Source organism: Vicugna pacos, chromosome 29 (genome assembly GCF_048564905.1).
Source record: "Vicugna pacos chromosome 29, VicPac4, whole genome shotgun sequence".
In the NCBI taxonomy this organism is placed as follows: Eukaryota; Metazoa; Chordata; class Mammalia; order Artiodactyla; family Camelidae; genus Vicugna; species Vicugna pacos.
Genome location: NC_133015.1, coordinates 616,707 through 640,699, shown reverse-complemented (window position 1 = coordinate 640,699; position 23,993 = coordinate 616,707). Strand labels below are relative to the sequence as shown.

General features: G+C 47.1%; 1 protein-coding gene across 1 annotated transcript in view; it reads left to right on the top strand.

The window, feature by feature from the left end:
* The first annotated feature begins 5,723 nt into the window (after positions 1 to 5,723).
* The window catches only part of LOC140690214 (uncharacterized), a 39,009-nt gene continuing 20,739 nt past the window's right edge, over positions 5,724 to 23,993 (top strand). The window contains exons 1-2 of the mRNA XM_072951693.1: positions 5,724 to 5,908; positions 9,902 to 10,241. Coding sequence (XP_072807794.1) covers positions 5,829 to 5,908; positions 9,902 to 10,241 — 420 coding nt within the window. The 5' untranslated portion in view covers positions 5,724 to 5,828. The remainder of the gene's footprint in view (positions 5,909 to 9,901; positions 10,242 to 23,993) is intronic.

Below are 23,993 nucleotides of genomic sequence, written 5' to 3'. Positions count from 1 at the left end.
TTTTTAAGTCGAATAAAACAAGAAATATTTTCTACCATGAAGCCACTACTATCTTTAATAATTCTTGTCAATAATCAATGAAATATTTTCTGGAAGAAAAAATTTAGAATCTCAAATTAATAATACTCAAGTAGTAATAACCTAAGAGGGCAAAAAGAGAAAAGGAGAATAAGAGGAAGAACTGAAGGAAGAAACTGCATCATGTAAAGCGAATTTTAAGTACTTAACCAAGAGGCAAATAACTTTAGGAGTTTGCGAGTGTGTGAATGATATACAAAAGTGCAGGTGTTAGGAATTCACACCTCTAACACAAAATTTTTGTAAGTAAATATTTATGGTAAGGAGAGGGTGGCTGACGCCTGGCTGACAGGCAGCTAAATAAGTTGAAGGGGAAAATTTGATGATAAATCTACCTGATCAAGAGTACGAATTGCTTCCTCTGAAGATTCATAATCTGAGAGTTTAACCAAAGCCTCTGCTTTCAAATGAAGACAAAGATTCTTCTGATGAAGACCGCCACCAGACACACCAAGATTATCTATGTTCTTCAGACCTGACAAAATTAAAGACATCGGAATGAAGACAGCCATACCACTTCACTTTTCTTTTTCTTTTTAAGGGTAGGTAACACATAACAAATTGCAGATACAGCAAGAATACAATATTGCCAAAACAATACACATGAGGTATAATTCAAAGCTAAATATAAATTCTTCCCTGAACTCTTTAAGGAAATACCTGAATTTAAAAGAGAATAGATCTAAATTTAAAACCTCTATCTTCACATAACATAACTGAACATCCTGAAACACAGCAATGGCTATCTATATTTTGCTACATAACAAAGGTGAAGCCTTAGCCAAAGCATCTCTAACAAAAATAGCACATTAAGGATAATAGAAGGGGAAAGAAGCTGAATTAAGATGAACCACAGTGAACTGTTTCAAGGCCATCAGCTGCATCAAGAGCAGTGAATCACTTTTTATGTTTTTCTGTCCCTGCACCTGACTTATATGAACACATTCAAATAGGCTCCAGGATACCCTTGTGTATCTATTATCTACATTAGAGGAATCAAGAATCTACATTAGAGTGAAGGTCAAAGGACACACCCAAAACTTCCCTGTTACAAAGACAGGGCATCACCATCCATGCCTAAACTGACTTTGTCAAAATTCCAAGTAGAGGAAACCTTTGATAAGAACTCGTTATCGATTTAAAAATAACTATACTAGTGGGCATGCATAGAGACTTGGAGTTTTTTTTTTAACCTCCTCAATGAAATTTAAACTAGTTGGCAAATTAAAATATAAAATATAGCATCTGGGTTTTAAAACCATTATCTTTCTCCTTGAAATTGAGAAGAAACAGTCGACCATCCTTAAAGATGTCAAGAATACCTTGATTGCATGAAAGAATAGCTTCCTTAGGTTTATGCATTTTGACTTGGGCTTCTGCGAGACGATACCATCCAGTTGTGCAGAGAGGGCTTTCCTGTAACCCTAAAGGGGTAACAGCAATCACAAAATCCAAGGTTTCCGTTACTAGTTAGATAAATGGCACCACCATCTACTCCCCAAATCAGATGCCTCCCCTCTCCCTTGTCTCCCATGTCTAATCAATCACAAAGTGACACTGATTCCATAAGCCAATCCATTTCTCTGCCACCACCACTTCAGTTCAGACCTCCATCATCTTCGTCCCAGATCACTGCAAGCGTTTGCCACTCCAATGAATTCTCTTCACTTTAGCCAGAATATTTCTAAAAACACAAATGGGATTATGAAATTGCCCTGCTTAAAACCTCCCACTGGTTCCCAGCTGTGCTTTCGATAGTATGCAAACTCTTTAATGAGGTTTGCAAGGCCTCTATCCAGCCTCAATTATTGCCCCTTCTTACTCCCAAACTCATTCTCAAATCTTGCTGAAGTACCAGGAGTTCCCTGAACCCAAGCTTTCCTCTCACCTCAGGCTATTTCATCTCGTGGCCTTCAATGCTCCTCCCACCACCAGGCTTATATATTTCTCATTCACATTTCAGTTCAAAAGAAAGTTCATCCGGAAACCTCATGCCTGACAAGACTAAGTTAAAGCCTCCAGCCCCTGAAAGCACCGCACCTGCCTCTGGGGCCTAAGCTTACCTGGAAACATGCATACTATGAAACTGGGGCAGGAGAGGCCGCCCCCAGACCAGGCCCTTGTGGAGATGGGAGCAAACTGATAGGATCACCAAAGGCAGTCCGCTCCCAGCGACATCCCTGTTACCTGAACACACCTCACCACCATCCCAGGACCTTGCAGACAAGGAGAATTAAATCCCGCAAACCTGGGGTAGCAGAGGCCGCCCCGAGGCCAGGAGAGGGGGAGATGGAAGGAAAATGACCAACTCGCCGTGGCATCCCCCTTTGCTGCTGTGCCGCCTCCGCCTTTGCTGCTGATCTCTTCCAATGACCTCAGCACACCCGCTCCTAGCAGCACGGTGACTTCAAGGCCTTAAGTCCGGTGATCTTGGGGGAGCGGAGGCCGCCCCCATGAAAGGCAGCTAGGGACATGGGAGGAAATTCTCTGGCTCGCAAAGGGCAGTCTAGTCCCCTGTTGAAGCCGCCGCACCCCGGCTCCAAACTGCACCCCGCCTCTAGTGTGTCTGTCTCTCTGACAGCCTGCCTGACTGCCTATCTATTGGAGGATGGCAGAGGCTAGACTTTGTGTGTGTCTTGACTGTTTATCTAACGGAGGAGGAGGCGACTATTATGTGTCTCTCTTTGCCCGCATATCTATGTATATATCTATCTACCTATCTATCTATCTACTTCTCTATCTACAGGAGGGAATGCAGCAGGCATGTGTGTCTTTTTATTTGTCTATCTGTTGCAGGAGGTGGTTTGTGTATCTATGTACCTATCTACCTATTTCAGGAAGTGGAGGAGGCTAGTTTGTGTGTGTGTGCGCGCATGTGTTTCTGTCTGACTAAGAATGTATCTGTCTACCTATATAACGGATGAGGAGGAAGAAATTAGGATATATGGCTGTTTCTAAATGGAGGAAGAGGCTAGTGTGTCTGTGTGTCTATTTATTTGTCTCTCTGTCTGTATAATGTAGGAACCCTCCCACTAGTCGACCCACCTGGAGGGATGCCAAATGCCACCCTGAAGCAGCAGAGGGCGCCCCCATTGCAGGCTGAGGGCGACACTGGATGGAAATCCACAAGCTTCCGTTGGCAACGTGTGCTCCCCGCTTCCGCTCTCGCTGTAACCGCCACCGCCCCGCCCCCGCCCCGCGCCCTGACCACCACGCGCCCGTCTCGCTGGAGCCGGAAAACATGGCTTTGTGCCCGTCGTGTACCTAAGGTAACAGATACCGACCGCAGGACCGTCCAAGGAGTACATGGGAGCTAATACACCTTTTCGGTGGGGCAGCCCCGCCTCTTCACTGCATCCCCTGACCGCACTGCGCACGCTTCCGGGGCGCAGGGCAGCTGCAAACATACATACTGTGAACCTGGGGCGGGAGAGGTCGCCCCCAGGACAGGCCCTTGTGGAGAAAGGAGGAAACTGATTGGCCCCCGCGAGGCAGTCCGCTCCCAGCGACATCCCTGCCCCTGAACTAACCTCACCAGCCTCCCAGGACCTTGCTGAGAAGGAGACTTAAATCCCTCAAGCCTGGGGTAGCAGAGGCCGCCCCGAGTCCTGGAGAGGGGGAGATGGGAAGAAAATGACCAATTCGCGGAGGCATCCCCCTTAGCTGCTGTGCCACCTCCTCCTCTGCTGCTGACCTCTTTCCCTGACCTTACCTCGCCCGCTCCCAGGAGCAGGCTGACTTCAAATGCTTGAGTTTTGCAAACTTGAGGGAGCAGAGGGCGCCCGCAGGCAAGGCAGCTAGGGACATGGGAGAAAATCCTCTGACTCGCGAGGGGCACCCTATTCTCGGTCGCTGCCGCCGAACCCCGTCCCGGCACCGCACCCCGCCTCTAGTGTGTCTGTCTGTCTGACAGCCTGCCTGACTGCCTATCTATTGGAGGATGGCAGAGGCTAGTCTATGTGTGTGTCTGTCTGTTTATCTAACGGAGGAAGAGGCGACTATAATGTCTCTCTCTTTGCCTGTCTGTCTGTCTATCTTTCTATGTATCTATCTATCTATCTATCTATCAATCTATCTATCTATCTATGTAGTGGAGGCCTAGAGTCTGGCTAGTGTGTCTTTTTATCTATCTGTCTGTCCGTTGGATGACGACGTTAGAGTGCCTATCTACCTACCTACCTAATTGAGGAGGAGGAGAAGGCATGTGTGTGTGTGCGTGCGTGCGGGTCTGTCTATGTATCTGTAACTAAATATGGAGGAGGCTAATGTGTGTGTGTCTCTCAATGTATGCACTCTAATGGAGGAGGAGTAGGCTAATATGTCTGTCTCTCTATCTATCAGATATCTATGTATGTACCTATATCTAATCGAGTGTAGGAGGAGGCTAGAGTGTCTATCTCTCTGTCAGAGGAGGAGGAGACTAGTGTGTCTGTCTGTATGTGTGTCTGTGAGTCTGTCTCTATCTATATCTAATGGGGAAGAAGGAGGAGGCCCGTGTGTCTGGCTATGTGTGTCTCTCTCTCTAAAAGGAGAAGGTAGAGGCTAGTGTGTTTATCCGTCTATCTCACTGACTATCTATCTAATGGAGGAGGAGAAAGAGTCTATTAAGTTTGTCTATCTATTATCTAATGGAGGAGGAGATTAGTGTGTCTCTCTACCTACCTAACTGAGGAGTAGGGGAGACGTGTGTGTGTCTGTCTGTCTTTGTATGTATCTGTCTACCTATCTAATTGAGTTGGAGGAGGAGGTTAGGATATATGTCTGTTTCTAAATGGAGGAAAAGGCAAGTGTGTATGTCTGTGTATTTATTTGTCTATCTCCCTGTCTGTCGAATAGAGGAAGTCTCCCAGGAGTCGACCCACCTGGAGTGATGCCAATTGCCACCCTGAGGCAGCAGAGGGCGCCCCCAGAGCAGACTGAGGGGCACACTTGGAGGAAATCCACAGCCTTGCCTGGGCTGCCCCCGCCTCCCGCTGCCCCCCTCTCTGCAGCCGCCCCACCCTCTCTTCCTGACCATACTGCACCTGCCTGCAGGGAGTTGACTGACCTGGAGAAGTGCCTCCGGTGAACTTGGGCCGGCATTAGGAGCATTAGGAGCCAGAGTTTTATACTTCATTTTTTCAGGTGGTTGGACTCAAGAACAGAAGTTCTTAGACCACTGTCTGTCTAGGACAATTGTACTCCAGTTTGGGGCTATAATATCAAAGTAAAACAATTTGATAGGTGATCACTGTAAAAATAAAACAAATCACTACCCCCCCCCTTCAAAAAAAAAAATCCTGATAGGCAAAAAGACTACAAAGCCGAGGGGCCACCAGACCCGCCCCCAGAGACACGACAGCCAATCCGCGCACACGCTTCCAGGCCACGCCCCGGCGCCCTCCCTCCGCCCACCCGAAGGTCAGATTGCCAGGCAGTCACGCGGCAGCCTTTCCGAGGGGCGGACGTGTCTGCCGTTCTCCCGAGCAGCGCCGGCCCTTCTCCCTCCAGGCGGCTGAAGCGGCTGCAGCGGCGGCAGCGAAGTCCCTCCGGGAAGCGCGGCGCTGACCGAGCGGCTGCCGCGGAGCTTCGTGCCGAATGCGGCGGCGGCAGCGGTGCGGCCCCGAGATGGTTCGCGGGCGGCTCGGCTCTGGGGCTCTCCCGGGCGGCGGCGGCGGCGGCGGCGGCGCTGTTCCTCTGGGAGGCGCGGCGTGGGCCGAGCGGCGGCCGCCCGGCAGCCAACATGGCGGTGGTGGACGCGGCCCCGTGTGATGGTCCGCGGGCAGCTGTTCGACGTCGGCGGCGCTCCAGCAACCTGGTACTTCGGCGAGGGCTCCAGCTGCGTGGTGTGGTGAGTGTCCCTGCCCCGCCGGCCGGCCGCGCCCGCCCGCGCGGCCCGCCGCCTGGCCTCGGCAGACGCAGCTGCGGCGTCGGCCCCCGGCCCCGGCCGCGGCCCCGAGCCCGGCCCGGACCCCAGCGGGCTGCCCCGCCGTCCGCGCACCGGGGGTCTCGGGCGGGGCCGGGCTGCTCGCGCTGGGGCGTTGCTCGGGGCGCTTCCCGGCCGGCCCTCGCTGGGCGCGGGGAGTGGAGGTGGAGGCCGGGACCCTGGCCGCCAGGGCCCCGCAGGACGGTAACAGGGCCCCGACCCCCGGGCGCTCCCCTCGCGGCCTTCCCTTGACGTCGGGACTGTGAAGCCGCGAAGTCCTTCAAGATGCTCGCGGCGGGGCCGTGGTCTGCAAAGCGGTCGGCAGCGGCGTGTGTGCACAGCCCCGAAATCGTCATCTTGTTTGTCCCACTCGCCTGCGTTTGCCGCGGCCGGCTTTGCTTCAGCCCCTTCCGTGCTGCCAGGGCTGCTCTCCTGCGCAGCCTTTCTAAGCAGCATGAGCGGCACCAGTGTTGGCGTGGAGTGTTTGAATCATGAGGTTTCTTAATGGGTGTTGGTGTGGTACCGTTCGCGTTTCAGGAAGGATAAGTCGGCATTCCTGTCTTGATTTCTTCAGGGGTCATTTGGAGTTGGGCCTAATTGGACTTTTTTCCCCTTTTACCGCGCGTGAGCTCCGGTACTAGCATAAAGGCATCCAGACGTTTTAGCACAGTGACTGGACTCTTCCAGTTGCTGCTTTAGTGCTCAGTGGCCCCGAAGGAGTTCTTGCAGGAGCGCATGCAGGCTCCCTTGTCTGGCTCCAGATCCCTCAGAAGCGTTCGTGGAATGGGGTGGGTGGGTGTTGTTTTTATATTAGAACCAAACTACCTGTCATATTTTGTGCTGACGGAGACTTGTGGAAGTATAGGCTCCCTTACATCTTAACCTTCACGTGAGTGTGTCTTTCGTGTTGAATGAAGGAAGCAAACTATTTCTGGACACTTCGTGTCAGGTACTGTGCTAGGTACTCTTACCTCACGTTACCTGAACAGCCACCTTGCAGGGAGGGAAGGGCAGTGCGCTCTCTCTCAAATAAGAAAGTATTTAAAGGTGAGGGCAGTTCCTTAGGTCGCACAACTAGAGTGAGACTTGAGGTTGCAGACTGAGCATTTGTTTCAGTTTCCAGACCCCTTTTCTTTACTCCCTGTTTTCCTTAATTAGTGTTATTAATAATTTTGGAAGTTTAGTGTATTCTACTCTTACAAGGAAATTTATTTCAGAAACGTGTTCGAATTTGCAAGGTCATAATTTTGGAAATGCATTGAGGGAATGTTTTACCAAGTAATGCTAGCTAGGTACAAAGACTAGTTAAACTTCATTAAAAAAAAAAAAGAATATTTTCATCCTTTTCAGGAACAGAGTGCTTCACAGCACTCTGAATGAATGGACCTGACAAGCAGTCTAAGTGAAGGAAGCCGACCTTAATGGCCACATGTTGTATGATTGCATTCATGTGGCAGTCCAGAATAGGGAAACCTACAGAGACAGTAAGAGGATTAGTGGTTGTTGGGGCATGGACATGGAGACAGGGCATAATAGCTAAAGGATGTGGGGTTTCTTCTGGAGGTAATGAAAATGTTGTAATATTTATTGCGACGATGATGACAAAACCTATGACTATGCTGAAAGCCATGAAATTATACACTTAAAATGGAGGGGGGGATTATATGCTATGTGAATGTCTCAATAAAGTGTTTATTTAAAAAATGAGCTGAAGCAAATATGGGGAAATGTTAACATTGTCTGATATGTAGGTGTTGGCTCTACTGTTTCTATTGCATTTTTCTGTTTTTGTGTATGGTTGAAACCTTCCTGTTAAAAAGTGCTGGCTCTTAAAGAAGCCTGCATTCAGGGGAAGGAGAAGTGAAAGCATTACATGGGATGTGATCTGAATGCCCCAGCTGGTTCTAAGGAAGCCACTCTGGGCCCAGTGGCGTACCCTCGTGTGTGTAATTTGCACTTCTGAGGGTCTCCTCGGTAGCACAAGGGATCATGAAAGAACCAGCCTTTGGTCAGCTTCATTCTAAAAGACTGCAATGTGTGGAGCAGATAATAGCCACTAACTCGTGTAGGTACGTGATGATTGCCATCCTTCGCTGAGGGCCCTGAGAGAAGGACGTGTTAGTTAGCCCATTTCACCTTGAAGCTCCTGAAAGCAGAGTAGTCACAGGTCTGAGTCCCACCAGGGAAATTAGGGTCCAGGCTCTGTCTGTCACCCACCACATTTTCCCCAGTGCCTGCCACGTGTGCTGCTCTAGGCATAGACACAGTGGGGTGACACCCACAAGGGGGGTGGCAGCTTCTCTGTCTGAGCCTGGAAACTGAGTCCATTTCTCTGGTGGAGGCTCAGCTGGACAGGGAGGTGGCAAAGGTGAAAATGTGCAGAAAACTCTCCTTCACAGAAGAGTCAAGGAGGACTGGGAGCAGTTGGGTGCTGCTCAGGTGGACAGGAGGAAGCAGAGCAGTGGAGGAGGACCTGTGAGGTCGACCTACGGGTGTGTGTGTGTGTGTGTGTGTCTGTGTGTGTGTGTGTGTGTGTGTGTGTGTGTGTGTGTGTGTGTGTGTGTGTCGGAGATGGAGAGAGGGCCCTGGCGTGAGGTCATTTCTTCAAGTTCTTTGCAGGGCCAAGTAGAGGACCATGCCACCTGTGTGACCCCGTGGCCACAGCTTTGCATGCTGGTGTGGTATACAGGCCATCCTCAGGGAGTCTCTGCTGTCCTGACCCTGCCCAGGTCCCAGGGAAGGAATCAGAACCCAGAACCTGGAGAAAGATGCACTGGCGACAGGGGAAGCAGGGGTAAGAAAGAGCCAGGGCGTGTCCACGAAGGATTAGAACGTCTGAGGTAGGGTCAGGAGGAAGGGCTGGAGAGGTGGGCCAGGACACTCTGTGAGGAGGGCTGGGCAGACTGGGAGGGGAACAAGGGAGTTCTGGGAGACAGCCGTGATCTGCTTCCCTGCTCGGCTCCTGTCCCTGGATTGTTCGCTCATCTCAGCCTTATGAGCGGGTCAGTTCCCTTGGTCTGATAACTTGGGGTCTCTGCCAGCCCCCAAGGAGGGTGACTGAGGCTTCCACTCCTCTTAGCCTTGATCCCAGTTCCTACCCAGACGTGGGAAATTCAGACATCTCTCCCCATGCTGCCCCTGCTGGGCGAGCTGTTCTTGTGAAGTGGGTCATATTTGTTAGGAAGCACTGTTCCCTTTCTATGAGGTGACAAACTTGGGTGAAGGCTAGTTTACACAGGTGTCTCCGCCTTGAGCGCGCAGCCCCGCCCCCGGGCCATGGGAGCCAATCCGCCCGCGCGCGCTCCCTGGCCCCACCCCTGTCGCCCTCCTGGGCGCGCGCCCCTCCCTCCGCCCACCCGTTCAGTCAGTCCCTCAGGTAGGCGGGTGGGCAGGCAGGCAGGCAGGCAGGCGGCAGCCGGTCCGAGCAGCCGGCGGCTCGGCTCTGGGGCTCTCCCGAGCGGCGGCGGCGGCGGCGGCGGCGGCGGCGGCGCTGGCGCTGTCCCTCTGGGAGGCGCGGCGTGGGCCAAGCGGCTGCCGCGGAGCTTCGTGCCGAACGCGGCGGCGGCAGCGGTGCGGCCCCGAGATGGTTCGCGGGCGGCTCCAATTGTACTCCAGTTTGGGGCTATAATATCAAAGTAAAACAATTTGATAGGTGATCACTGTAAAAATAAAACAAATCACTACCCCCCCCCTTCAAAAAAAAAATCCTGATAGGCAAAAAGACTACAAAGCCGAGGGGCCACCAGACCCGCCCCCAGAGACACGACAGCCAATCCGCGCACACGCTTCCAGGCCACGCCCCGGCGCCCTCCCTCCGCCCACCCGAAGGTCAGATTGCCAGGCAGTCACGCGGCAGCCTTTCCGAGGGGCAGACGTGTCTGCCGTTCTCCCGAGCGGCGCCGGCCCTTCTCCCTCCAGGCGGCTGAAGCGGCTGCAGCGGCGGCAGCGAAGTCCCTCCGGGAAGCGCGGCGCTGACCGAGCGGCTGCCGCGGAGCTTCGTGCCGAATGCGGCGGCGGCAGCGGTGCGGCCCCGAGATGGTTCGCGGGCGGCTCGGCTCTGGGGCTCTCCCGGGCGGCGGCGGCGGCGGCGGCGGCGCTGTTCCTCTGGGAGGCGCGGCGTGGGCCGAGCGGCGGCCGCCCGGCAGCCAACATGGCGGTGGTGGACGCGGCCCCGTGTGATGGTCCGCGGGCAGCTGTTCGACGTCGGCGGCGCTCCAGCAACCTGGTACTTCGGCGAGGGCTCCAGCTGCGTGGTGTGGTGAGTGTCCCTGCCCCGCCGGCCGGCCGCGCCCGCCCGCGCGGCCCGCCGCCTGGCCTCGGCAGACGCAGCTGCGGCGTCGGCCCCCGGCCCCGGCCCCGGCCCCGGCCGCGGCCCCGAGCCCGGCCCGGACCCCAGCGGGCTGCCCCGCCGTCCGCGCACCGGGGGTCTCGGGCGGGGCCGGGCTGCTCGCGCTGGGGCGTTGCTCGGGGCGCTTCCCGGCCGGCCCTCGCTGGGCGCGGGGAGTGGAGGTGGAGGCCGGGACCCTGGCCGCCAGGGCCCCGCAGGACGGTAACAGGGCCCCGACCCCCGGGCGCTCCCCTCGCGGCCTTCCCTTGACGTCGGGACTGTGAAGCCGCGAAGTCCTTCAAGATGCTCGCGGCGGGGCCGTGGTCTGCAAAGCGGTCGGCAGCGGCGTGTGTGCACAGCCCCGAAATCGTCATCTTGTTTGTCCCACTCGCCTGCGTTTGCCGCGGCCGGCTTTGCTTCAGCCCCTTCCGTGCTGCCAGGGCTGCTCTCCTGCGCAGCCTTTCTAAGCAGCATGAGCGGCACCAGTGTTGGCGTGGAGTGTTTGAATCTTGAGGTTTCTTAATGGGTGTTGGTGTGGTACCGTTCGCGTTTCAGGAAGGATAAGTCGGCATTCCTGTCTTGATTTCTTCAGGGGTCATTTGGAGTTGGGCCTAATTGGACTTTTTTCCCCTTTTACCGCGCGTGAGCTAGTTTTTAAAGGTTATACTCCACTTACAGTTACTTTAGAATATTGGCCTCTATTCCCGTGGTGTACATATATCCTTGTGGCTTATTTTGTATCTGATAGTTTGTACTTCTTAGTCCCCTACCCCTGTATTGCCCCTCTGCCTTTCCTCTCCCCATTGGTAACCACTAGTTTGTTCTTTGTATCTGTGAGTCTGCTTTTTTGTTATATTCACTAGTTTGTTGTATTTTTTAGATTCCATATGTAAGTGATACCATGTAGTATTTGCCTCATATACTGATGTTTAGATTGGCCCCTCTGTTTGTTCATGGAATAATTCATTTGTCTGTAAACTTTTTTGGGGGACTATCCCCTGTATCCTATTGCTGTTCCAGACATCAGCTGTGACATCTTTGTGAGGTCACTTGTCATTAGCTGTATTTAGTGGTGTTTCTGGTTTTATAGGTAAATTGAAGCACTAGAACCATAGTCTTTCCCAATTAGAACTTTCTACAATGGGAAAATGTAATTTAAAAAAGGTTTACATTTTAGTTCTAGTTCTGTTAGAAACTGCCCAATTTCAGATGCATTTCCAGGGGACTTTCTTTCCCTGTTTACTGAGAAACATAAACTGTGCTGGGGGCACGATGGTCCTTTAGCTGTAGCTGTCAGAGTCTTTGCTGTCTACCCTCTGAATGACATGCTGTCTCTTGGGCTGCACGGAATGATCCAGGTGAGGTTGCCAGTGGGTGACCTGCTGGTCTGAAGCTGTTCCCTCCCACTTGCCTACTTTGAAGGGCTGTCCCAGATCACAAGAGCATGTCAGCCATCTGCTGGTCTAATCTGCTTCTATTCTGAGTTTAGGAAAACAAAGGCAGAAGGTGTAGGACCTGCAATGGAAGGCAATATTTTGGGTGGTGTCATAGTTAGGGGGTTGGGCTATGAGTTAAAAGGCGACATGCAGGGCTAGCTGATCACTCATCATCATGCAGTCTTGGCCTAAAGGCCTTTTCCTTGCCCAGTGCTGGATATGAAGGCATTTGCCTGTGGAGCATCTGGGACTTGGGTTTGCTGGGGTTGGCTTCTGGAATGTGGAGGTGCATGAGAAGCTAGCTGAAAGCCTAATGAATGGATTTCAGGAATTTACAGGAATACATGTTCAATATGCCACTTTGGTTGAAAAATGAATAAATATAGCTTGTGGGAATGAATGAAGCCGTTAGCAGAGCGTTTCTCCGTTGGCAGAGAATTTGCAGCGTATTTGTGCTTGGAGCCTTTGGGAAATAACGGAAACAAGGAGCACTTTTGTTAAGCACCCAGAACGTGCTGGGATACTTTCTGCGTATCACACTAGCCTCTGCTTCACCACTCTGGATGCAGCACATAGATTGTTTCATTTCCAGTTCTTGTTTTTAACTCGACATAGTCCTTTGACTTGATTTTAGACCTCAGTTTCATGGCCAAAGCATACATCCTGGAGGAATAGTTACCTTTTCTTTCCCTAAAACAAGAACAACAACAGTATACTGGCTGCATCTTGTATTTATAAAGCGACATTTCCACATCTGCCCTGTGCATTTCTGTTAGTCAAGTGGTTGTAAAGAAGGGAAAGATAAAAATGAAAGAAACGGGAGTAATATAAGGAAAGAATAACTTCCTTTTTATTAGGTTGAACATGAAACCTGGTATCATATTTGTATAAATACTATGGAAAATATTTAACCTATTCATACAAGTAACTAGCTGATAAGCTTTGTAGGGAAAGCCTGTTTAAATGCTCTCGTTAAACCATGCCAGACAGTTTTTCAGATTCTCAAATACATAACCATTAGGAAGCTGAGGGACAGAAAGAATTTCTGGTAGACAAACACACTTGTTCATTGTAGAAATTGTTGCTACTTTATATATCAGAGAGTGCAAAGGAAGTCAAAAAGTCAAAATAACAAGGTTTAGATGGAAGCCTTAATGATACAATTTAGTCTTCAGTGAAGGCAAAGGTAAATTCCTTCAGCTGTTGGCTAGAGGGAATCGAAGGGCAGGGTATTTTAGGTTGGTCTCTGTCTATAAATAATACGTGAAATGATTAGACAGCAAAGACTGAGGGGCCTGGGGAATGCAAAGAGAACTTCTGGGAGACTGGCCAAACTGTGTATTAGGATAAAATTTAGCAGTGTTACATTTGTAGATTTCATCTTTGAGTGGTGTGATCTTATAGTTTATTCCCCAACCAGGAAACTTTGAGAGTGGAAGTGGACAGTTTTAATAACTATGGCAGGACAGTGTGTGCAACCCAGGACCAGCACGTGTGGTCACCTTTCCTTTGAACTTTCCTTTATAGTGAACGATTTAAACACAGAGAATTAAATAGGCCATTATCTTTTTTTGGAGGGGCTAGGAGATCTTATGTACAATTTAAAGGGCTTCTACTGTTTCTGTTGTATCGAAGAAAAAATGTTTGTAAAACCATCAGACCATAAAATGTATAACTTAATGTTATATTATGTTATACGTATTATATTATAAAATGTTAAAACCTTACTTGCATTTACCAAGAAGTGAAAGACTGAATACAACCTCATCCCCCACAGACAACCATTACTGCCTTTTTATCTACCAGTGTGGATTTTTCTTTATTAGGTAATCTATCGTCTATCTACATACCTACCTGTCTGTCTGTCTACCTTCCTATCTATATTTTAACATAAAAGGGATCCTGCTCTACAAGTTGTTTAATAGCCTGATTTTAGTCACTTTAATATTGTTAACTTGTTAATATTATTAATAGTATGGCTATCTTTCCTTTCAATAAGTGTTATTCTTAGTAGCTGTATAATTTTTCATTAATTCAAAAAGTATTGGAATTTATTTAACCAGTCCCCTATTTATGTACATTTGTTTCCAATGTAGTATAAACAGTACTATGTTAAATGTTTGGGGCATATATACATTTTTTATACTTATTTGATTATTTCCTTAGAATTTATTCCTAGAAGTGAAATTGCTGGATTAAAGAGCATACGCACACACACACAATATTATACCCATAATATAATACGTACATGTAAATATTATATATTATATTTATATGTATTTTTCCAAGCATTAGTAATTAATTTTCCATTTAGTATGATTTTATAAATTTACCCTTCCACCCTAAGAGAGTAAGAATTCCTGTTTAATCATATCAGGGCTAACAGTGGATATTAATAATTAAAAATTTTTTTGCCAATCTGAAAGATACAAAAGAGCATTTTGACTTAATACCCATTTCTGTGATTATTAGTGAAGTGAAACATCTTTGAAACTGTTTATTGGACATCAACATTTCTTATGTCAATTGCTTGTATCAGTCCTTTAGGCATGTCTGATTTTCACAGGCCTCAAAGAAAAGAATGCAAATCACAGCCCTTTAAGTCAGTTCTTCTCCGCATGTCCTGCTTATTAGCATCATCACCTGCTCAGAGTTGGCCTTCACGTCTCTCAACTTCTCCATCCACTTGGACACCCAGTTATGGTTTAACTTCTGAAATGTTTCTCAGATAGGTTCCTCTTCTCCATTTCTTCAATCACTGATCTAGTCCAGCATCCTTTCTTTCTTTACTTTTGTCGGCTCTGAACTGGTAACCAAAGGCCACGGATTCTAATGCATCCGGAGGCAGAGCCCTGAGGCCAGGTGTCAAGTTTCCCCAGGTCCCATAAAAGTCATCATGATTGGACTGGCTGGGCTATTACTCATCTTTGTATCCCTGGTGCCTGACACATAGTAAGTACTTGACAAACAAAGGATGGAATTGCTTTTCTCATCTCTGGTTTTTCTCATCTTCTAGATTGTTATCAGAATTCTCTCTTCAAAACACAAACATGATTGCCATTCTCTCCTTTTAAGAATTGTTGCTTGTGCCCCATTTACTGTAGCTGGATTTCTCACAGTACTGTTTACATTTGGCCCAGATAATTCTTTAATGTAGGGGGATGTCCTGTGCCCTGTAGGGTGTTTAGCAGCATCCTTGGCCTCTACCTACAGATGTCAGTGGTACTCCTCCCCCGCTTTGGTGTAACAACCAAAAATGGCTCCAGACATTGACAAATGTTCCCTGGGAGACAGGAGTGCTGTGCCAGATCACCCCTGGTTGAGAAACACAGGCCTGTGGGAAGAAGCCAGCGCTGAGCATGTGTGTCATTGTGCTCTACCACCTTTCCAGCCTTATGTACTGCCTCTCCTGAGCTTCCTGGCACATGCCGATCCCTTAACCGCTGTGCAGCTTCTCATGTGCTGGATTGTCAGCCCTTCAGCGGTGAGCGAGCCCAACTGCCACAACAGACAGGGAAATGCGTGTTGGATCAGATGTGACAGAAGTTTACTTTTGCTACAGCACTGTAGGGTTGAACATGGGGAAGCAGCCTTCCATCTGTCAGTCCTTCAGAACCTAGAGGGGCTGAGGCTCTGCCATCCTTGATACACAGCTTCCAGGACAGCCCTGGGGATCATCTCCATCCTACCTGACAAAAGAAGAAAAGAACACTGGGGAGTCCATGAAAGAGATGCTTATGGCCAGGATTGAAAATGGTACACATGCCCTCCACTCCCAATCAGTTGGCTTGAACTCAGTCATATGGCCACCCTTAAGTGCAAGGGAGGCTGGGACATGTAGTCCAGCAGATCGTGGGTTTTCAGATCTGCCAACACTTTCTGCCACAATCAGCTTATCAGTTCAGCAAAACCTTGACGGCCCATCTCAACTCATAATTATGAATTATGATCTCCCCATGATCTGTTTTATGCAGTTTGCTTATACTAGTGTACATTATAGTATGATTGGCATGGCATAAAAATCATTTTTTTCTCATTAACAACTAGGATAGTTCCTGGTACATGGTGGGTATATATCTGTTGAAAAAAAGCAAATGGATGATACTGATTTATATAGTGTTTCATGGGCATGCCTCCACCACTCACTGAGGTTTTTTGTTTTCTGATCTCTGTTCCAGGAATCTGAAATACTACTACAGTTGTCTCACTAATAAAAAGGTGAGACAAGCTGATTCGCAATTTCTGGCAGAAAACTCAGCATCACTTGAGGCCTAGGAAAAGTGGAATGAAAGTCTGTCTTTCCTGCATGCCTCTTCTCCTGGTCTCCCCAGACCCCTTGTGCTGTCTACAGACCACTTTTCCACCAGCTGCCCCATACTGTCCCCAGCCCCCTTCCATCCAGTTCCTGGGGCTCAGTGACTTAATCCTCCTACCAGAGATTTGCATTTAAAAGGGAGTGATTGTTAATCCTGAGGAATCATTGACTGATGAGTTAGTTGTATTGGGAAAGAACTTGGGATCCTGATTCTGAAAGGCTACCTTTTTTTTTTAATCTACATTTGTAATTTGGCATTTTCCTAGGAAACACAAGCAATAGTTAAAGGGAGAAAAATGCCTACCATGTATAATTCTAGAAAGGTTTTTTACAAATGGGAATTTTGTACCTTAGAAGTAAACAAGTCTTCTTTTGAACATTGGCTATGTGATTGCTAAGGTAAGCAGGAGTCAGGCCCTGTGTGCCTGTGATGCCTGCCGTTCTTACTAACTATAATGGGGTAGGAATGGAAGCATTTCTGCAGTGAATGTTCAGGGGATTTGAGCACCCATGTAAGGCTGTAACCAGGCCAGAATTTCCTTTCTGAGGCCAAGCAGAATCTGGTCCAAAAACATGAGCATAACAGGACTGTTTCTGGTCATTTTTCTCAAATCCACCAGAGGGTTCCCACCAGATTTTCTGACAAACTTAGCCTGTATACTGCATCTGCAAGACAAGGGAGCATTTATGTAAAATGTACCCCCCAACCCCAAGTTACTTTGACAGTTGCAACCCTCACTTTCTTCTCTGCTCGGATTGACATCTGAGAAGGGAGACCACAACTGCATACCATTTTATAGATCTGTGTGATTAAAACCGGTTCTCCTTATAGGTCACATCGTGTATGAGAGGCACGGTTTTTGTCAAGAGACTAGCTACCAGCAGAAAGGGTTTTGATGCTATTGCTAGTAAGAAATTAGTAACTAGATCCTAGGTCTGTTTTAAGCCAGCTTTATAATTATACTGCTTCTGCGGTAAACCAGAACTTTGAGCCAAGGGTAATTTAGAAATTGTAGATCTGTATTCTTCTTCCCTCTTTCTTTAATGTTTGTCTTTGCTGTCTCTCCATCTTCTGCCTTCAAACATATAATTTTCCTCCATTCCTTCCTCACCCCTGGCTCCTTGTTTCTGTGACCCTCTGTCACGAAAGGACAGATGCATTCTGTTCCCCCTCATCCTGGGAGATCACGGGCAACAGTCAAGGCTGTGTATGAACACATCTAATTCTGAAACGTTTGCCACTTTTTGAGGGTGTCACCAGCTCAGGCTCCTAGTTTGCCACTGGGATTGGAGGTTAAACTTGGGCCTTATCCTGTGTGCCCATGAAGTAACCTGTCTTCAAAGACTAGGACTACGCTGGAGATGACTTTCTCCATCTCTTGAGCTCTTCCTGGTTCTGTAAACTTTTTGTACTCAGAGCTCTTTTGATATAGAAAGATTTATTAAATACTAAAAGTGAAAGCCAGGGCTTCCCTGGGGAAAATTTTGTATCTCACTTGTGTTTTCCATCGTATTCTTTCTCCCAATTTTCTCCCTAAACCCTCCTCTCTCTCTCTTTTTTTTTTTTTTTTGTGATTGTTTTTCTACTCTTTTAAGCTTCATTTTGGGATGGTTTAAAAAAAAAAAAAAACCTCTCATAAGTACACCCTGAAAGCCTAAGTTTTCACTTCAGCTGAAAATCATCCAAACCACATGCATCTCAGCTGAACGCTCCTCCAGCTGGCCTCGTTCTGCCAAAGACCCTTTTTCATACCTGACCGAATTTGTTTAAGAGTATGGCTAGAATTATTATCTTTAAGAGATCACTGTTACCAAATTCCAGATCGTTCTTTTGCATGGCCAGAGAGGTTTCTTTATAACTAAACTTGATAGCGTTTTTTCCTCCAGAATTGCCTTCTTCCTTCTTTGTTTCTTCCTTTACTCTTTCTCAGTCCACCTTTGCACTCCTCCCAGGTAGCCTGATCAGCACTTAGTCTGTCTTTCCATCTCTGTGTGTCTCTGTCTCGCTTGTCCTAATCCTCAGCCGCCCGTGGTACAGAGGGGCAGCCAAAGTTTCCTTCGGAGACAGCTGTTTCCCATTTCAGGAGTCTCAGCTTTGTGGCTTTGTTGATTGTCTTCTCACCTCTAGGTTCGGTCTGACTTGTAGCGAAAACATAACTAACCATTTTTTCTAAGACCTCCAGGGCCAGCACCTGAGCTGTCAGCTGCAGGCCCTCTGCGAGAGCATCCTGCCATGCAGACGCCACCGAAGTCCCCATAAGCCACACACCACCCCCCGACCCGGGGGGAAATGAAGGCAGTTTCCCTAAGGCCCACTGGTGAGGAAAATTGGTTGATCGAGTTATTTCTAAGTGGCTTTTCAAATCTTCTCCTTATTCTGGGGAAGGGAGTTAGATTGTCAGGGCCTGGTCCCTTGCCCACAGATAAAGCCACACCCACAGGAATCCTGAGTGGAGAGGCTTGGAGGCTATTCCTTGGAAAAAACCCACAAGGCCCAGCTCAGCAAGGCTGTCCCTTGGTGCTGAATGCAACCAATTCTTGCCTGTTTTAAGTGAAAACATCCTGGGATGGGGAAGTGTGTTTTGAGAGTGGAATGTTTCGTAGTTCCTTGTACTTGGGGGGCAGCATGGTGTGTTAGTAAATGAGAGTGCTCCTTAAAAGTCTGCTCCTTTCGGCTCCCAGGCTGTGTCTGCTCAGGGAGCCCAGTGATAAAGATCATTAATATTTTTTCTGTAAGTAACTGAATCAAAGGGAAGCTTCCTTATCTGCATTGTCTGGATGCCAAATTAGGTTGCATACTTATTAACTCTTTGATAGTCTCAGCTGCCAGAGAGCCTTTTGCATATATGCACATATATATTTATATGCACACGCATATATACACATATATACATATGCACACAAATATATAGGGAAGTTATAAATATACAGTCTTTCCCTTTTATATATATAAAAATGAAATCATCTTGTATATGTCCATCTGCCTGCATATTTAACCTGGCTCCATCATATCTGTACAATGGTGGACGTGTCATGAAATGTCTCTACATCCAGTTTGTCCATCTGTGAAATAAAGTAGTTGAGGTTTTTGTTTTTAAGCTGGTGTCTTTGGTAGGGCAGTGCTTCCACTGTAATCCAGCACAGTTCTGGGCATGTGGTGGCGCTCAGGGCAAAATGACATGCTGGTGTGTAACAGGAAATATCCACTTCCTAACATTGTGTTGAGTCCTAACATTCCATTATTCTGATATTTTTAGGGAGTTCTGTCAGGTCCTGGCAGCGAGAGGAGGGAAATGATCATCAGATCCTCATGCATACATATGCTAAGAGTCGAGATAGAATACTGGGGATTGCAACTCAGCTGGCTTTACAAACAAGACCCGGTCAGGTGAGCTTCCTCTTTTCCTGGAGACCTAGGTTGGCCTGCTAGGTTAAAGGCAGTGGACAGACTTCATCTGGCTTGACAGTGAAACTTTCGACTCAGTCTTGGGCAACATGCTTATCAGTAGACCTCAGTGGCAGGCCCCTTCGCCTCAAACCCAGGTTGCTGTGTTCACTGACCCCTATGCACCATCAGCGTCTTCAGACACATGGCTGTTAGCTCACACATCTTCAGTGTTACTCTCAGCTTTAAAATCCAAGAGTGGCCTCTCAATTGCCTTTCTGACGATTTTCAGGGCCCTCAGCTTAGCATTCAGGCTTCACTGGGTTTTTGGTCATCTTTTCCTTCCAGCTTTATCTCTAGGACAGACCCATCTCTCCAGTGAAAAGTCTTCTAGTTGTTTCACTCCTCCCTATGACACTCCTGCTCCACCCTACATTAGTTCTGTGCTAGGGTTGCTGTGTGGCAAAGCTGGAACACTTCTCATGCAAAGCCAGTGTCTCCTCTGCCCCATCCTGACCTCCCCTTTGAAGCCCAGATCAGGACCTGCCCCCTCCATTGAGGTGTCCCTCGTGGGCTTGCAGCAAGGGAACCTGCCTTTCTTGGATTTGTCCACCTTGGATTTGTCAAGGCATTTGTAGTCTGCATGACACTGTTCGCCCTTGTCCTCCAAACCTGGTCCCTTCAGAGCCCTCCTGGAGGAGCCTGGCAGAACCCGGAGGGTGTTGGAGGGACCCAGGGTGGGGATAAGAGGCTGGAGCCCGAGATGGCTGGGAGGGCTTAGAAGAAGTAGAGCTGCTTCACTTGAAGGAGGAAAAACAGAAGCTAATTTCACAAAAGTCTAAATAGGTGATTAAGTATCTAGTCTGCATGTCCACTAACAGTGAGGGTAGGAAGACAGACGTGGTGTGCGAGGGGAGGCCACGAAACTTCCTCAGCGGCAGTGTCTTTAAGGTTGGCTCTGATGGTGTTGGTCAGACAAGACACAGAAACTGGAAAATGTGACTCACTCTCGTGGTCCATTGTAGCCCAAAGACTTAAAGCTTTTTAAATGTCAGGCAGATATTTGACTTGATAAAGTGAAAATTAAAAAACAAAAACATACTAGTATTCAGAAGTCATTTTCATAATCCCATGAAAATTTTCCTATGTTTGTCTTAAGCTGGGCAATGGAAGCAGTCTTCAAATTTGCATAGTTAACAGATCTTGTGTGAGTGTATAGTTGTTTATGGAATTAGTTATAAAAATGGAGAATTAGAAGGACTGGACAAAGTTAAGATCTTTTATTATTAGAAATCACCTTTTTTGACTTGGGTTTTCTCTAACTTGACCATCAGGCAAATGACAGTCTTTGTAACCAGAGGGTAAGTTGGGCTGCGGGTGTCATTTCAAAGTGATTCCCCCTTCCTTTCCCTCTGCTTGTCTCTAGTCAAGGGTCATTGACCTAAATCTTCGTCTCTGGCAGGGGTCCTTCTAACCCATCGGGCTGGATTCTTGGGTAAAGTTTTTCTCCATCTCAGTTTGCTTCCTTTTATAGGGAGCTCTCCTCTGAGATCAAAGACAATCTATAGCAATTTATAAGAAACAAAGGAAGTGGGAGAGGATGCTAAACTATTTTAAGTGGGGGTGGGGTCTGAAACAGTGAATCTGTCAGAATATCTGGCCTCTGCTGTGTCTGAGAGCTGGGACGAGGTGCAGCTTCTAGGTGTGCGGGGAGGGACATGCGAGCTTGCTCTGTGGAACTGGTCTTCACACCATCTGATCAGCGTCCCCAGTGCTGACTGCATCCCCAGGTCACCTGAGCTCCTCTTGAATGAAGCAGATGACTGGGCCTTACTTAAATGATTTAACAGGTCCCCAGCAAGTCCAGTGCCTTACAGGTGTCCTGACAGCATGGACCCAAACAGCATGCACAGCCATTGGCCCAGGTCCCTGATACTCAGTGGGTTTCTTTGTTCCTCTTCCCGCCAAATGCACTTACATTTTTCAAAGGGTTCCAAGACAAGAACCTGGTTAATCCTGACTCCAGTACATTCACTGGAGAAGAATAAAGGGGAAATTTACAAAAATGAAAAAGCTTCAGAATAAGACTACATTAATTATTTTGGAGACGGTTTTTCCTTCTTGTACAATTTTCAGAGGGATTTTGTAACACACGTGCACACACAGTCAGGGAGATGAGTAAACAGGAAAGAAAAGATTGACTTTTATTACTTGCTAGTTTAAACTTAAAATTTTTTTTCTTTATACTTTGAGTTCTCCTTTTTTCCCCTTAGAAGATATCAAGCTGTTTTCAGGAAGAATAGGTGTTTGGTTTGGGGGGATGATGAAAAGCATGACATCACCATGCTGTTTTGATAGAGTGAGAGAAATATGCCAGTTTTAGGGCAGCTTCATTTGTTTCTGTGTACAGAGGAGCTGAATTGTGTCTTTTTTGAATTTGGCTTCACTTGGGGCTGCAGCTCTTCACGGGAAGGGTAACATTTATTCATTGCTAATTTGTAAACTTCATTTTCGGTTTAAGGTCTGGAATCTGAACTGCTGTTCTGTCCTTACAGGCGGCAGCCCAGAGGCTCTGTGAGCATTTCAAAGAGGGTCAGATTTTCAGGATTCTGCTATTGGGCCCCAGTCTCCCCCAGCCCCCACTTGTCTGCTTGATTCTGGGTCAACCGTAGGCTATCAGTTTGGAAAGCAAATCCTTAACCTGGACTTTTTGTTGCTGATAAAGTCTCTGTGGATGGCAAAGCGGCTACTTACTTATTTAGAATTTGTAGTGGAATCTTTTTCTGCATGTACCTCATTGTCAGCAACCCCTGTTCTGCCCCCTTCCACGCCCCTGAGGTTTTGAAATGATACATAATATAAAATATACTATTTTAACCATTTTTGTATGTATAGTTCAGTGGCATTAAGTACATCCACGTTGTTGTGCAACCATCACTGCTCTCCAGCTCCAGAACTTTTTTTTATCATCCTACACTGAAACTCTGTATCCATTAAATAATAGCTCTCCATTCCCTTGCTTAGCCCTGGAAACTACCATTCTACTTTGTCTGTATGATTTGACTGTTTTAGGCACCTCATATACATGGAATCATACAATATTTGTCCTTCTGCTTTATTTCACTTGGCACAGTGCCTTTAACACCTGTCCATGTAGCATGTGTCATAATTTCATTCCTTTCTCAGACTGTATAATAATATTTTACTATATATAATACCACATTTTGCTTATCCAGTCATGTATAGATGAACATTATTTTCATCTTTTGTTTATTATGAATAATGCTGCCATGAAGATTGGTGTACAGATACCTATTCAAGTCTCTATTTCCAATCGTTTTGTTTACATATGAGAGGTGGAATTACTGAATCATATGGTAATCCTGCGTTTAATTTTTTGAGGATATAAATGGTATTTTAAAATTTTATATTTCAAGTGTTTGTTGTTAGTCTTTAAAAGTAAAATGAATTTTGGGGTGTTGACTTTATACCCTGTGATACTGTTAAATTCACTCACTAGTCCTAACATTTTATAGATTCCTTTGGATTTTCTACACAGTCATCATCTTTGAATAAAACAGTTTAACTTCATCTTTGATAATATTAATGCCTTTTATTCTTTTTGCCTTATTTCATTAGCTCAGACCTCCAGTGCCGTATTAAATAGAAATGGTGAGAGTGGATATCCTTGTTAAATTCTCAGCCTTGGGGGAAGGAATGTAATATTTCACTATTAAATGTTACCTTACCTGTAGAATTTTTTTAAAGCTACCTTTGTCTGATTGAGAGAATACCCTAATATTTCTAGTTTTCTAAGGAGTTTTAAAAATATCATGAATGGATATTAAATTCAGTAAATTCTTAGTGGTTTTTTATTATCTGAATATAATAATTGAATGTTATTTGTTCAACAAATATTTATTATCTACTAGCCAGTATACAGAAGTAAACAAAATGTACAAAATCACTACCCTCTTGGAGCTTATGTTAAAATATAGAGAGACAAAATATAAACAACAAAAAAAATAGATATTATATATTATGCTAGAAGGTGGTAGTTGCTGTAAGGAAAACAATTAAACAAGGAAAGGGGATGGGGTGTCATGGTTAGAGGGAGCAGTTGCAATTTTAAAATAGAGTCGTCAGAGAAGGACGTACTGAGTATTTGAGCTGAAGGTGGTGAGTGAGGAAGTCCTGCAGATAGCCTGGAAAGGTCTGGATGATATCTGGGGAAAAGGGTGTTCTTCTCAAGGGGAACAGTAAATGCAGAGTGTAAAGGCAGAACTCCACTTTGTGTGTTTTGGGGCAGCAAGAAAGGTGGTGTGGCTGGAGGGGAGCAAGTGGTGGGTGACAAAACAGTGATGGGAGTAACAGTAGCAGTAATGGAAATAAGGCTAGTGGTAACAGAGCCCGATACCCATTGTCTAACAGCTGCCTTCTGCCAGACACTGTCCCAAGTTCATGAAACAGTATACAGCAAGAGATGAGGTCAGAGAAGTAAGTGAGATACATGGGTCAAGCCACTCTTGTTGGCCAGAGTAAGAACC